This window comes from Erigeron canadensis, chromosome 1 (genome assembly GCF_010389155.1).
Source record: "Erigeron canadensis isolate Cc75 chromosome 1, C_canadensis_v1, whole genome shotgun sequence".
Classification (NCBI taxonomy): Eukaryota; Viridiplantae; Streptophyta; class Magnoliopsida; order Asterales; family Asteraceae; genus Erigeron; species Erigeron canadensis.
In genome coordinates, this window is record NC_057761.1 from 2,614,023 (window position 1) to 2,630,143 (window position 16,121).

Genomic DNA, 16,121 nt, shown 5'->3' on the forward strand with positions numbered 1-16,121 from the left:
TTTTTTCACTTTATATTGATATTGCATTATATCTTGTCAAAGATGTGATTAGAAGCATAAACTTGTGAACTTTGAATGAGAAATCAAAGTATTGACAAACATATGCAACAGAGGTAACTTACACTGTGACAACAATAATATGGAAATTCATTTTCATGAGATTTGTTGGATATTTTAGCAATATCAATGTTCTGTAGTGGTGGATTAACTTGTCAAATGGATGATCTTAATATTCGGCTAATCGGGTTAGGTGATGCGGGAGTGCGGACTCGATTGTATGTATTAAGATAATTGCGTATTAACGGTTTGGTTTTATATTATTAAATTAATATTATGTGTTTAATTTTAATATTATGTATTTAATATTAAAATTATATACATGTGACAAAATTGATATCTCTTTGAGATATAAATATACTTGGCCGTTCGTTTTTGGAGGAAAAGGAAAAAAACATACAAACATTTTAGTTTGTGGAAAGAAAACCGTCCATTTTGGGTGTCATGCACCAAAACTTACTTTGAATGAAACTTGAAACTCCATGTTTCATTCATGTTGATACACAAGATTCAAAACCATCGAATAGTATCATGGTACAAGATTTCTCAATGAATCAAAAGTCTAGTTCTTGTTTGGGAAACAGTCTTATCAGTTCAAACATGTGGGTGTACTGCCAAATAGTTTGTTCTGAAAGTCTAGTTCTTGTTTGGGAAATGGTCTTATCCTATTTTTCATGCTACTTATTGTTGGATATTTTAGTGTAATGATTAATTAGTTTCATCAGATATGTCATAATAATACATCATATAGGATTGGAAGTGCGGAGCGCACGCCTATATGAATTTATTATGACCTTATGGGCGAAGCTCCTAAGGTACGGGGGTCCGTGGGCAGCACCCTTAGGAGCAGGGTCCAAGGGGCGGCAGCCCCTGGCGGGGGTCGAGCTGAGCGACCAAAATTGCTATGGTAAATTTTTAATTTCCACTAAATTGCTATAATAAAAATCCCTCTGGAAATTTAATTTTCAGAACTTGAGGGACCAAAATTGGCAATTCGTGAACCATGTGAAAACTGTCGTTTTGACAGTTAATGGGTCAACGTTTATTGTATATATCAATACATACAACTTGTATCAGAATCTGATAATTCTCTCTTCTTTCTTTTCTCTGGTTCTTTTTTCTCAAACACATCCACACAGAAAATTCTTAATCTTTGATTGTATCCGATTGAATAGTTTGGGTGAACCGCCAAATTGATTCAATCTGAAAGCAATCACGTGCCTTCAAAGATTGATTATATCCGGTTATCTGTTTGTTATCTTGAATTTCCCCAACACTTATCATGCCACAATGCCTTTGATCATTATTGATAGCTTAGTAAACGAAAGAAACTGGGGAAAAAAAGGAATGATTTTCTCCCTCGAAATTAGTAATGTGAGACTATAACTATTTAGCCATTATTTTACATGTAACTTAACAAATACCCTCCCCTTAGAATGATTTTTTGTCGTCAAATATTGAAATCGGAAACCTGTAATATTTTTTTTTTTGGCTGAGATCCTTATTGATTGGTCCATACTGCAACATATTCCAGAGAAGCTTGAGGCCATTATCATCCAAATTTGGGACAACAGTAAAATAAGCCTGTAATTCCATTGGGAATACTCTTGCCAGAGCTGGCTCACCGTGTCCAGATTTCTTCATTGGGAGTACCCAACAAACTGAAGATGGAAAGCAGTTTTGAAGCTCAGTCTCTCCAGAAAATTGAAATTCAAAATCAAAATGTTGTGCGGGATAAGTTAAAGACAAATTGTAGCCTTTGACCCTGCTTGTGAATCTGAATTGTTACCAGTTGACTTTTTTCAAATATATATCCCCAAATTACCCTCATTTGGTCTATAAATCTAACTTACATACATGTCATTAATTTAGCTATTTATCAAATTCAATTCATACAACCAAAACTCAAAAAACTGAAAAAGTAGAAGGAAAAATGGAGCACGAGTGGCGTACTAGGCGCAAGTGCTTAAAGGGTTTCGTTGAGAGACGGTTTAAATAATGAATGAACTCAAAGGTTTGAAGCTGATTAAGGAGAAAAAGGAGCTTAATAAACAACTTCGTTTGCCCCATATCCAAGCAGATAATGCAAGACCCGGTAATAATATCCAGTGGTGAGATAGGATACAGTTTTGTTTGATAATATATATAGAGTTAAATAGATAGAAAGTAACATGTATTTTTCAATCAATACCATAAAATTTTGTTTAAAATATAATAGCTACAGCTGTTTTGGTGTTTTTTTAGACGTTTGCTCTAGTTTCAATCCAAAAATACTTATCCGATGGTGGAACGGTCCGTAATGAAAGCTACTCTTGAAACAGCAGCGATGTTGATTCCCAACATATTGATGATTCAAGTCATCTCTAAATCCAACCTTGTCCTTGTTGAGATGGTTGTTGAACCAAACCAAACTTAGTTGAAGACATCATCCAATCCCCTTTGTTCCGATTGAAGATCCACTCCATGCTGCTGTTAAGGCCAAAGATCCACTAGTTTATGCTCGTCGCTCTGTGAAGAACATGGTTATATATTTAGAGAAGTATTATGTTTTCTATGTTTCACTTTAGGATTATTTAGTTATTGTTGTTACTACCAATACTAATTAAGCTTTTGGTCCTATGATTGCAAAAGTGCATTTATAAGCATACCAAAACCTTAATTAGTAGTGGTAATAAAAGCAACGACAATAAATAAATAATCCAAACAGAAACATGGAAAACATATTACTTCTCTAAAAATGAAACCATGCTCTTCATAAAGAGACGAGCAAGCAGGAATTAGTGGATCTTTGGCCCCAACAACAACGGGAAGTGGATCTTGAGCCGGAGCAGGGGATTGGATGACGTTTTCAATCGAGTCCGGGTTTGGTTCAACAGCCATCTCAACAGTCCGAGGTTGGATTAAAAGTTGACTTGTTTCATCAATATGTCCGGAATCAACTCCGTAGCTAGTTCAAGAGTAGCTTTCGTTATAGGGAAAACCGTTCCATCATCATATAAGTACTTATGGATCGAAACCGGATAGAATGTCTAAAACAAACAATACAGTTGCAACTATAACTATTATATTGTAAACAAAAATTTAATAGTATTGATTGAAAATACATGTTATTTTCTATCTATTTATCTATCTAGCTATATATATATAATATATATATATATATATGGAAAAGATCCGGAGAGAAGATTCTTAAGGAAAGAAGTGAGAGAATATTCGGTTTTTATTTTTTTTAAGCTTTTTTTTATTTTTTCACTTTTTTTTAAATTTGTTTTTAATTAATTCAATCTATAAAAAAATTTTACAAAAATAAATAAATAAATAAAAATTTCTAACTCGAGTTAATAAGTTATATATGTAAGGGATCGCCATTAAGGATATTAATAAAGGTTAACTGGTGGGAGTCATAAGTTATAGAGGGTGATAGGTCATGGGGGGTGATCGGTGATGGGGTGATCTACCTAAAAGGTTTCGCCCTTAGCTATTATGGTTCCGCCATAAGCCAAAAAGCTTTGCCTATAACTTACGAGCTACGCCCTTTGAAAAGAAAATATTTCAAAAAAGTTTTTTAAATTTTTATATGGAATAAGTTAATTAAAGAGAAAATGAAAAAGTGAAAAAAAGAAAAAAAGTTCAAAAAACAAGTTCAAAAAAAATCAAAAACGAACCTTCTCACTCTTCTTTCCTTAAGGTACTTTCTCGTTTGATTTCTATCATATATATATATATATATATATATATATATATATATATATATATAATGGACCAATCAAATAAGAACAGTATTAAAATAAGAACGGTGAGAACACTTAGAAAACATCATTTTGATGCATTAAAAATCCATAAAACTAACAAAGTGTTTAACTAATTATCATTATTTAAGTGTTTAACAACACATTGATCCGTCAAAAGTGAAAAAATCACGTTTTTTGTTAGATGCATCATTTTGATGAATATGCATCCAAGATGGATGCACAAAACAAAAAACGTGATTTTCTCGATTTTGACAGATCAATGTGTTGTTAAACACTTAAATAATGATAATTAGTTAAGCACTATGTTAATTTTATGGACTTTTAATGCATCAAAATGATGTTTTTTAAGTGTTCTCACCGTTCTTATTTTAAGATTGTTCTCACTGGAATGTTACCCTATATATATATATATATATATATATATACTATCAAACAAAACCGTATCTTACATCACCAATGGATATTATTACCGGGCTTGCATTATTTGCTTGGATATAGGGCAAAGGCAACGATCACGAAGGTATTTATTAAGCTCCTTTTCTTCTTAATAAACTTCAGAGTTCATTCATTCTTTGAACTGTCTCTCAACGAAACCCTCACCTCAAACTTGGTTTCTTCATCTAATTCGGCAATGGCTCCTACTAAACCCCTTAAGCACTCACGCCTTGTACGCCACTTGTGCTCCATTTTTCCTTCTACTTTTTTGTGTTTTGGTTCTATGAATTGGTAAATAGATGAATGATTGACATATTTGTGGGTGAGATTTATAGACCAAATGAGGGTAATTTGGGACAATTTGTCTTCTAGTTTTGGTCTTCCTGACCGCTTATGCAACATTTTGAATTTTGATTGCAATTATCTGAAGGTTAATAACCAGCAAATAGGCAACCTATAAAACACATGCTAATAACTGTTGAGTAATAGGTTACATGATGCCAGAAGCCCTATGACTCTATGAGTGTACCTTTTCATTGTTAAAGTAAAAGCTTGGGCAATTTGATAAGATCCCACAGCTAGCTTGTTCTAAATATGGGTTCGGGTCAGTCCCAATTATTGTTCATGGGCAGAAAATTAAATAAGAAGGGGCAGTTGACTGACAAGAAACCAGAAAGCCAGGGGTGCTTGTCAGCATGATCAAGTATTAGCATTTAAATGGCAAGCTTAGTATTCATGTGGAGCGGTTCATGTCTTTTAATTTTACCCTGGTTCTTTGTTTGGAGACATAGCCTCTCTTGAAACGGGCCTTTCTTTTCCGTTTAGTTAATAAAATGGCTTGCTTGTTTCTATTACAAGTCCAAGATCTGCTATCTTAAGCTTCATTGTCTTTCAGCCCATCAAAAGATAGTGGGGTCTAGGATCCCTGTGTAAAACTCCATGGGCGTGATTGAAAGCAACACCTTTGCAAAGACGGTACACCAGGCTCTTGACTATTTGGGGCGGAATGTTATCACGAGTTTGGAGATACGACTTGATAAACTTCTTAACATCAGTCTTCATAAACTCAAATACCAGGTAGAGAACAGTATTCCCGCTCTTATTCACACCTTGTTTCACATCCATCGGCCTGCATTGGAAATATGAAGTTTCGAATATGAAGGTTGACTTTGTCAAAAGATGGCTGATTCCTTGCAAATCTAGGAAGCAATTGGAACTCTGAAGACTGAAGTTCCACTTTCAGTGCAATCATAAACATTTTCATTGGGAATGCTGCTACATTACTAACAGCAGTTCCAGATACATTGCTTCAAAACAGGCTAGCGACCTCTATCCCACAAACAGTTGTATTTAAGCCATCGACCTCTATCCCACAAACAGCAAAAGTACGACATTTTTTTACCCCAGAACGACACAACTACTATGGTGATTGAGGGATACAAGAATAAGAATAAGAATTATATTTGTCCATGGTGGTAGTTGCACTAAATAACCTTTTCTTTTTTGGTTTTAATTTACATAATAAAACTTGTTTTAAATCACATTCTTACATGTCACACAATATGCCCAATTTATCACTGAATGCAACAACTTTTTTCAACAAATGCCCAATTTATGATATATTTGCAAACCCGGAAGAAAGCGACGTAGAGCAACCACTATCATGCTTTTGAATGAACTAAAAGATCAACAAGTAAAATTGGTCGCCTATAGATGTAAATTTGCAAGGAAAAAAATCAAAAAGAACAAAGAACCAACTAATATTATTAGAGGCACCAAAAGTGATGTTAGTCCCTAAACCCAGGACAAAACCATTCTCACCATATCCACCACCAAAACGATATATTGTTGAGTAAATCAACTCTAGTTTTGGCATGAAACAAACACAAACTAAACTCCTGAAATATTTATGAAATATATATAACTATAGCACATCAAAGCAACAGCAAAACTCCCCTTGCGCATTCAGTAGTTAGATATTATCAAGAAATTTGCTCAATAACCCCTGCATGCATCGAGTAAAGCATGTCATAAAGAAAACATGATACAGGATCTAAAAAACTTTAGTAATTGTTGTAAATCAAAAAAGACCTCAATCTTAACAATAACAATAAAAAAAATCACTGTGCTGTGCACCTCAAGCAATTACGGTTTGATGGATACCAACACACCTATTGTAACTGATAGTTTGATACACGCTGGTCAGTAATATGGGTTGGTATCCGGCAACACCAAAGTGAAAATTCATGACTAAGCACGGGGCTTCATAGTTCTTAATTTCAATTGTTAACAAGATCCTAATCAGCTTTGATTAAATCAATCTCCAGCCTGTTTCACAATTTATTTCCAACATTCAGAGCAAGATGATGAGTATGCAAAGGAGGAGGATTTAGAAAGAGTCGATTGATCATGATAGGCTTCGGCTACATGTGCAAATGGGTCTGGTGAGCATTTAGACGTCGCGTGTTTATGTGAATGCTAGCTGTGTTTATGTGAATGTTTTTTATACAAGTTCTCTGGTAGACAGTAATAGGATAACAAGCTAAAGGTTCGCACACCGATAATTTTGATAGGTCTATACTATCTTAGTCATCTATCCTGTTTGTTTAAGCTGTTATCTCCTTGGAGATGGCAATAGATCCATGCACTTAAACATGGGCCAATTTGGGCTGTCTAACAGATCAAATAGACATCATTAAAAATGTTAAGTAAATATGTAATATGTCAAAAGTCACCCAAACGGTGTGCATAGTTACATACAACCTCCAAACTCGTTTTATGTATAAGAACATATTAATATTATATAATATTATGAATTCATAATCATATTTAACTCCCAACTTTACACCCCAAATATATAAAAACATTAAACCTAGGACAAGCCAACCTGGTCCTAAAACCCGTCTAATTACTTGAACTTGAGCTCGAATAATCTCGTTTATGATCATGAATAAACTAATCTTATAGTTAAAAATACTCATAAAACTCACTTTAAGTAAGCTCGTTTAGCTCATGTGACTCGTGAAGCTAACTAAACGAACGACCCCGAGTCAAATATTATATAACTAAGCTTGAAGCATGAAACTAATCAAGCAGTAAGTTTGTGTTCGAGTCGGGTACAAAAAAATACTATGCTCGAACTCGACTAAAACGGGCTTGAACTCGAATAGCTTATTAAAAGTTTGACTCATTTACACCCCCACTATTTAAGATTACCCAGGTTATGTCTACCAGACTACCACAAAATAGCATGAGGTACTATCTCAGATCTATTTACTACTGTGATTAGTTCTCAGATAGTCAGATGTGTTGAAATTTGTCAATATTATAGTGCATGGGTGATGATCTGTTGATCTAATTTCAAACTTTATCTTCACATCCTCCTTCCTATCTCTTGTAACTCTATCATACACATCAAACAACACTGCCACTAAAACACCCACTTCAACTACATATAACTAAAGACTACACTACTACAGACACTAGCCAGCACCCTCAGATCCCTCTTTTTACCCCCAAATATATAACCAATCTCTTGAGGATAGTCAGAAATATAACCATATGTAACAAAAAAAAGGGTCAAGAATAGTTTTGTCCAAGGTTGTAAATATCGCTTTCGGTATCGTTTCGACCGAACCCCGATAGCGATATATCGGATACCCTAAATTGTAAAGAGATTCATCTAAAACTTATATGTATACTAACAATATATACAATTTGACATAAGTTTACATACCTTTCAAAAAAAGAGTGAAGAGAAAGCAGTGAATGGAACTATAGAAGTCAGAAACCCTAATTCTTGTTTTAACCAGTTTATAAAAAACAAAAAAAATAGTCTAGCTTTTTTTTGACCAAAATGGCCGATATTGACCGATAAGTGCCGTGTTTGACCAAAATTTGACCAAAGCAAGAAGTTGGCCCGATGACCCACTTTTTGTATCAGTCGAAGGCCAACATCCCGATATATCGGCCGATATGGCCGAAATTTGCAACACCGGTTTTGTCCTAAAGCCTCTTTTCATGCTATCCCGACATGATGAAAAATCAGAAGTTTAGAACTACTAAAAAGATGAGATTTCAATATTCCTCCCTTTTTAAACACAAACACGCACGGTCGCACACACAAATGAAAATATCACAATTAGGTTATCTAGTCCTCTCCATTACAAATTAAGCCAAGAATAATAATACATCCTCTGAACTTATTACTATTTACTAGCCTATAGTGTTAATTTTTATTAAGAGCTCTCTTATTAGAACTTGCTTTCAATCTCCACTTCGTCTACTTTATATCTTAGAAAATATCAGTGCACGATAGAAAATTTTTCAAAAACAATCATGAGGTAAGCTCCAAGTCACAACTCTACATCAACAATACCCCGTCCCAATCAAATATAAAGGTATAAAAGAAAACATAATACCAACAAAACTTGCAGCCGACCTATGTTGTTAATGGTAGAATAACGGTTGTAACGGTCGACCACCGGTATTTGATATATTGGTTATAGCAGTGGTATAACGGTGGTAAAACAGTTATCATAATATTATGTTATATATAATTATATTATATATATATATAGGAGTGGGTTATTTTAGAACCACTCCTTATTTTAAGACCATGTGGAAATTAATACTTTATACTAATATTAAACTTAAAAGTCAAACTTAAAGTTATTTGAAACACGATAGATGAAATTCAAATCATTAGTTTTCAAAATCTTCCTCCGAATCCACATCAACCAAGTTATCCATTTGTTTCCCAAGATCTTCCACTTCAACTCAATTTGAAAAAGAAATGAAAGCTGTAAAGAACACTTAAGCTGCTGTGATACCGATTGGAGAAAGAAAAAGAAAAGAGTTTGAAGGAAATGGAAAAAGTTGCTGTGTACCTGATGGGAGCTGCTGATGCGAGCTGCTGTAGATCGATCGATTGATTGAAAATTAGGGTTGGGACATGTATTTCTTTTTTATCTTGTGTTAAAATATTAGATGGTTATGGGCTTTTATTTAGTTAGTAGTATGGACTATTAAAAAACAAGGTATTTATTAGTTTTGGTCCCAAAAAAAGGGGAAAAGAAAAAACCCTGATATAACACCGTTACAGCCGAAATATCAAAAGCTAAATATCGGTAAAATAACGGTAAATACCACCGTTAAAAACGGGACCGTTATTTTGGGGAAGGACCGATAACCGTTATACCACCGTTATTAACAACACAGCAGTCGACTATGAAATAGTCCAAGTACTTGTACATTTCACAGATAAAATTCATTTCATTACTCGTATACATCGCACATCGCCAATATTCAACCACAACTCTACACGACATCCCTGCTTATCAAGTGTCAAATATCACACTCTTGACCCAACATCAATAAGTTATTGGTTAACACCTGAAAACACAAACGTAAACCAAATCCTCCACTATCATTATGCTTCTTCTTTTTAGTGTTTCACCCTAAAATTCATAGAACTACAGCCTATAAACCCTATACAACCTAAAACCAAACAAAATTCCGTAACCGTAAACTCGAACAAAACCACACGATCAAAAAAATCATAACTGACTTTCCAGACAAGAATTTGTATAAGCTTATTACGAGCAAATATCATACTCTCAAGTTTTTGCCCGATACTAATAAACTATCGCCTAAGACCTAAAACCGCAAACGTAAACCAACTTCTATACTAGCATAACCATATACATTATACATTTCTCCCCACGATAATAACCTAGTCGTCTAAATCTCACCGTGTATTATACATTAATCAATAGTTTAACCATTACACATTATACATACTTTAAGGATAAAAAATCAACCAATAAACTACATAAAAAACATGTAAAAATAGTGCGTAGTAAATCCGTAAAGAGAATAATTCATCATAATCATAATAACGATATACCTGACTTTTCGGACGAGTATCGATTTAAGTTTACGAGCAAGATCTTGAGATTTCAACCTGCGCTGCAAATTCTTTTTAGCCAGAATCCTTTTCTCAGAGTTTTTGATATGATAAAGCTGTTCATTTTTAATCATACGTTCAATACCACTTGATTGCATTATTCTTTGCATATATGTTAATCCTCTTTCCAAATTGTTGTTCAATATCTTAACGCGGATCCCTCGCCATTGTTGTAAATCGGAGCTCCGGTGGGTTAACCCGGTGTTTGGGCGGGTGAAGATTGATGTCATGGTTTTGGAAATGGAGTTCATTTTTAGGGTTAGGGTTTTGGGGGTTTTGATTTTGAGGAAGTTTGGTGTAGACGGTAGAGAAATTGAAGAGGATATATATACGTCATCATCGGATTATTTTGTAGTATAAATTTGAATAACCATATTTCAACCTAATTGATGTATCCTAATTATAAGATGATACATGTGATATAGATTAGCGAAGAAAATTAGTGGAATCCATATGCTAAATTTTTAAGCTTTTAGATTGCTTTTTAGGCATATAAGTTATGTTGATTAATCATTTTCTATGAATATTGACTTCAGTCTTGTTTGTTAATTTATCCATTAAGTGACTGAATGGGGAAAGTGACTAAATAGAAACATAATGTATGTATGGATTAATTCTGTATAGTTGTTTTTTTACTTATTAAGTCAATAACAAACATATTTGATTGACTTAATGATTAAGATACCACTCTGAAAGAGCTAGAATTCTAACCTTATGTCAAGACGTACGGGTCAAAAGACAGTCTCAGGTAGACCGTTTCTATGGAGCATAGGCCTCCCATAATAGGTATCTTTATTACATTAACCAAAACTTATTTGTTCTTGTTCATTCCTATCGTAACAAGATAGACTTTACCAAGGCTGAGAATGGACCAATTATTAAATCTTGGATGAAAATTTCTTTTACCTAAATCCGAAACTTTTTTGAATGATCTTGAAGAAAAGAGTATTCTAGAAAAATTCATAGAATTAGAGGAAATGATCAAGGAATACTCGGAGACACATCTACAAAACCTTTTTATAGGAATTAACAAAGAAACAATCCAATTAATCAAGATACACAATGAGGGTCGTATTCATACGATTTTGCACTTCTCGACAAATATAATATGTTTCATTATTCTAAGTGGTTATTCTATTTTGGGTAATAAAGAACTCGTTATTCTTAATTCTTGGGTGTCAATCATGATTAAGTTATGATTTTTTAATTAAGACATTATCAAAAACTACCTAATCTAATTACTTTTTTACAACGGAAAGAAAAAGAAAGTTACTACTAACTACCGGTTTTCACGGGTATTCACTTTTAAGCACCAATATCTCGATGTATATGGAAAAGATTAAGATGTAGACAGACTTTACATCTAATAAGATAGATATGTAATTTTCAGGTTCCATATAAATGATTAAAAAAAATAACTTTCGGTTCTTATTCTATGACTTTTGTTTCCAAAAACCAAGATATAAACTACTAACTCAAACTACACTTCTATCTATTTTATTTTTAACAGCTTTAATTATCTTACTAAATTTAGTTTTAAAAAATATAATTTATTTTGATGGTTAAAAAAATGAAATGGTTGAGTATTGTGATTATAATTTATAATCATACACCCTACACCGTATTGTTTTTAAGTAAAATAAAGTGGTATTCGCGCAAAGCATTTGTGGATGACGTCAGTGGTGGCGGTGACAGGTAACGACGGTGGATGTAGAGATGTGTTATTAGTATTAAAATAACTGATGTAAAGAGTGTGGTGAAGTTATTATAAAAGTCGAGTGATGTATGTTGTATATTAAAGATATTATAGGTTTAAATTCATGAATAAAAAAAAGGTAATTTAGGTATTTTAAATAATTAAAAAGTTTAAAAAAGGAGAAAGTAGGTTGTAATATAAGATAATAAATAGATATATGGTTAAAAACAACCTTAAAAATCTAATTTCTCGTTAAAATAAAAAATAAAGAGTTTGTCATATATTAAAAATATTTATTATTTTGTATTTAATAATAAGGATCCCTTATTATATTAATATAATGCAATATAATTTGTACTTATATAAATTAATTTTAAATTAGGTTTTAAAATTTCTTGAATAAATTGAGGATTATTAGAGGCATGGGTGCAGAGTCAAACACTAGCAAATTGGTAAGTTTTTGGTAACTTTTTGTTCAATAAGTAAGCGTCACGTACACTTGTGTAAGGACCCAAACCTTTTAATCAAAATCGAATAATATATATATAGGACCTCACTGCGGCGCAGTGAGGCATTTCACACCCACTGCGACGCAATGGGATCTCTCGGATCAAAATGGCAACTTTTCCCACTGCGGCGCAGTGGGAGACTTTTGCAAAAAACTTTTGTTCCAAATCCCACTTTCCTGCACTATAGACCTTGATTTCAAAACATCCAAAGTACCATTTCATTTCTAAACTTTTTAAAAACTAAATTAAACTTGTTCATGACATATAAAACAACATTACATCCAAAATTACCCTTTTTATAAAAGGTTAACTACTACTTTGTTCAATAAATGAGTCAATTGCCCAACTTGGATAATCACCAAATCTTTCACAAAATCTTCTAAAACTTGCATCTCCCATAATAGATACAAATTTTCCAGAAATTACCAAAATAAGTTAACCAAAAGGGATTTGTATCAAGAGCCATTATGTACCAAAGAGATTAGCTACCCATATTATCCATAATGCCAACCTTGTATACGGCAAGAGCTTCCAATTCTAACTTCACTCGATCGCTTCTTTACTCTTGCTACTACCAACTCCTATAAAAGAGTTAAATAACTAAAACATAAGCTACGCTTAGTGAATGCATACACATATAATCATAATCATGTCATTTTAACAATGTGCATCAAGCACCACTTATAGTCTAGCAAGCTAGCCATTTATTCATATCAAGCAACATACATACATTCATTTTCAACATGGCCATGGATAAAGTAGCTAGTAGGAATTTACCCACCTACTAGCTCTTACATACAATACGACTAGTAGGAATTTACCCACCTACTAGTTCTTACATACAATACGACTAGTAGGAATTTACCCACCTACTAGTTCTTACAAATCAATCAATAATGGGTCATAGGAATTTACCCACCTATGACCTCTAATAACAAGAACATGATTATATGTATACACACTCACCTCAAACTTGGCTACTTGACACTACAAGGCTAATAAGTTCAACAAATTATTCTTCCCCGCCTATACAAAACCAACACATAATATGAGTTCTACAAACTCAACTCTCTTGCAAGTATCTACTTGCATTCGTAGATTTCAACATTATGGTGTTTGGCTACTCAACACTTTTCCAACAAATTCCAAATTTTCATAATAGAACTTTAATTCATAATTACTAGCCAAACACCACAAATTATGAATTTCTTACTATGGGAGATTTTCCATTATCAACACACTTTTTAAATCAAACTAACCATTTATCAATCAAATTTAACTAGGGTTTTACTTGAAAACCCCAAATAATAAAAACCCCCAAAAACAAATAGAACTAGGGTTATGGAATCAATACCTCAAGAATGAGAGACAAAGAATTAGGGTTATCAAATCACAATTCTTCCTCTCTTTCTTCCTATAAATTTCGGCCACCACCACCACCACCACCTCCTCACAAACTCTCAATTTCAATTTCTTTTACAATTGGAGATGTTTATTGTTCTAGAATTTCAAATCTTTAATTTGAGTTTCTATTGCATGGATTTAAAGGTTCAAGAAGAAGTAAAGAAGTAGTAGTGGAAGGAGTTTGATTTTGAGAAAGAAGTGGAAATGTGGCTGGCTTAGTTCTCTGATAGCCACGTCCCACAATTAATCTTTTTTTGGGTAAAATACCCGCTAGCCACCAAAGTTCCAACTAAATTAACCCCTCAAAACAAAATGCTAGGAAATTAATTTAATGTCAAAACTATAAAAAGGGTACATTTTTATTTACCTTAAAATATTGGGGTGTTACAACTTGCCAATATGTAGCCAATTATTGCTAAAATGAGTGGTGTAGTGCCAAGTTGTTGCCAATCCTTGTTACAAAAAAACACAAAACAATAAAAAAAAAAAAAAAAACAAACAAAAAAAGGAATCTTACATATGATTGTTGTTGCCAATTGTTTGACACAATCGACCAAATATAGCCGATCTAACTTGTTAATGTTTGTCAATACACATGTTATAGTGTTACCAAAGAGTCAATATTTGCCAAATAAATTTGCCGATTGATATTGTCAACTGCACTCTTGCCCCTTGGCTAAAGTTTAACAAGATGTAAACTTTTCTTTTGAAATCTATCAAGAATACTTTATCTAAAAAAATTGACAAACAAAATTTAAATAAGCTAAACTTTTCTAGTAAAAAGTTAATGAAAAAAATATTAGTTTAACTTGATTGAACCAATGTATGATTCATTTAGGGCTTCAATTTGAATAAACTTCTCTAAGTTGTAGTTGAACTCAGCAAAACATGATGATAAAAGTGATCATACTTTATAACATGTTTAAACAAAACAATTTAAAGTCCAGAACACTTAGTTATAGGTTTCAACAAGCTTATTTCTTTTGTTGCTAAAAAAAAAACACAATAGACTTATTTATTTTAATTATAAGTTTCAAAGTTATGGATTCAAGTGCCATTAAACACAACTCTTGTAAATATTACAGTAGGTTATTATAAACGTGTAAGTCGTTTCCTTAAAAAACACACAAAATGCTTTGATTGTGGGGGCGGGTAAGCGATATATATTGATCTTGAAAAAGAGAAATTAATCATGCAATTCCATTTTGATATCGATAATCACTAATAACTTGGTGCAATTTAAGGTTAGAAACTTAGAAATATGAAGAAGGAAAAGGGGGAAAAAGTAGAGTGTATGAAGTATTACGAAGTTTTTATTTGTTTGCTCAATGGAGGTTGTGTTTTGGTGTCTAAATACTTATAAGGAATTTTCCCAAGTTCTAAGAACAAATTCTGTTTGAATGAAATTGACAATTGTTACTTTTTATGGTAGAAACTAACTTGGTAATGCAAAACTAATAGAAAATGTATGTTAACATTCTTTCATGCTCATTCTTAATAAAATCTTACGTATGGAACAAATTGAATGTATGTATATATTTTAAGAAAATAGTTCCATGACTTTATGAATGAATTGACTTGAAGCTACCTTTGAGTATTTCATTAGAGAATATTCACATATGTTGTTTGTATTCATCGATCATTCATTCACTCATTCATTGATATGCCGATAAGATTGGATCATTTACCAACCAATTCTCAAAACATTGTTTAAAATATCACTTTCAACCAACACGTAGGTGGAATAAGACGATTTTCAAATATGGTTTGATGGACATGTTATTTGGATCGAATGGTAATGAAATAGATAAAATAAGAAGTTGTGGAAGTGATGTTCTCTTTCTACAACAATAACAAAATCCGATCATGGATACAATTTAAGATAGTATTCGACTAGTATTTTTTGACTCGACTCGAAATATGAACTTTTAACTTGTGACCGAAAGTTCAAACGTGATTTGAATCGTAAGAGTTAAGATATTTGATTATATAATTTTTTATAATTATATATAAGTTTTTATTGTAAAAATATAATATTATTATTAAGCTAGAAATAAGAAATATTATTAAAAAAAATCAAATTTAAAACATACAAAAGAGTTATGTTTAAAAAAATAAAAATAAAAATAATATTTTTTGACTCGTGACTCGACTTGGCGACGCGGAATATGACTCGGACCGACTCAGATAACAAAACACGAGTCATGTTACGAGTTTGGAGCAAAATCAAGTTGTTTACCGAGTCGACTCGTTTTCACTTAGTTTCGCTAATGTGATAGGATGAGGAACACTGAAATGCA

General features: G+C 32.7%; 1 protein-coding gene across 1 annotated transcript; it reads right to left on the reverse strand.

Annotated features, from left to right (window-relative positions):
* Positions 1–5,987: 5,987 nt before the first annotated feature.
* On the reverse strand, positions 5,988–10,549 carry LOC122584955. Its single transcript, XM_043757046.1, has 2 exons — positions 10,153–10,549; positions 5,988–6,249 (listed from the first exon to the last, which is right to left on the reverse strand). The coding sequence occupies exons 1-2, from the start codon at positions 10,461–10,463 to the stop codon at positions 6,240–6,242; spliced, it is 321 nt and encodes a 106-aa protein (XP_043612981.1). The 5' UTR covers positions 10,464–10,549; the 3' UTR covers positions 5,988–6,239.
* Positions 10,550–16,121: the final 5,572 nt, after the last annotated feature.

What these genes read in the sequence shown, in the direction of transcription:
- LOC122584955 (XM_043757046.1), bottom strand. Translation starts at nt 10,463, where the DNA reads ATGAACTCCATTTCCAAAACCATGACATCAATCTTCACCCGCCCAAAC.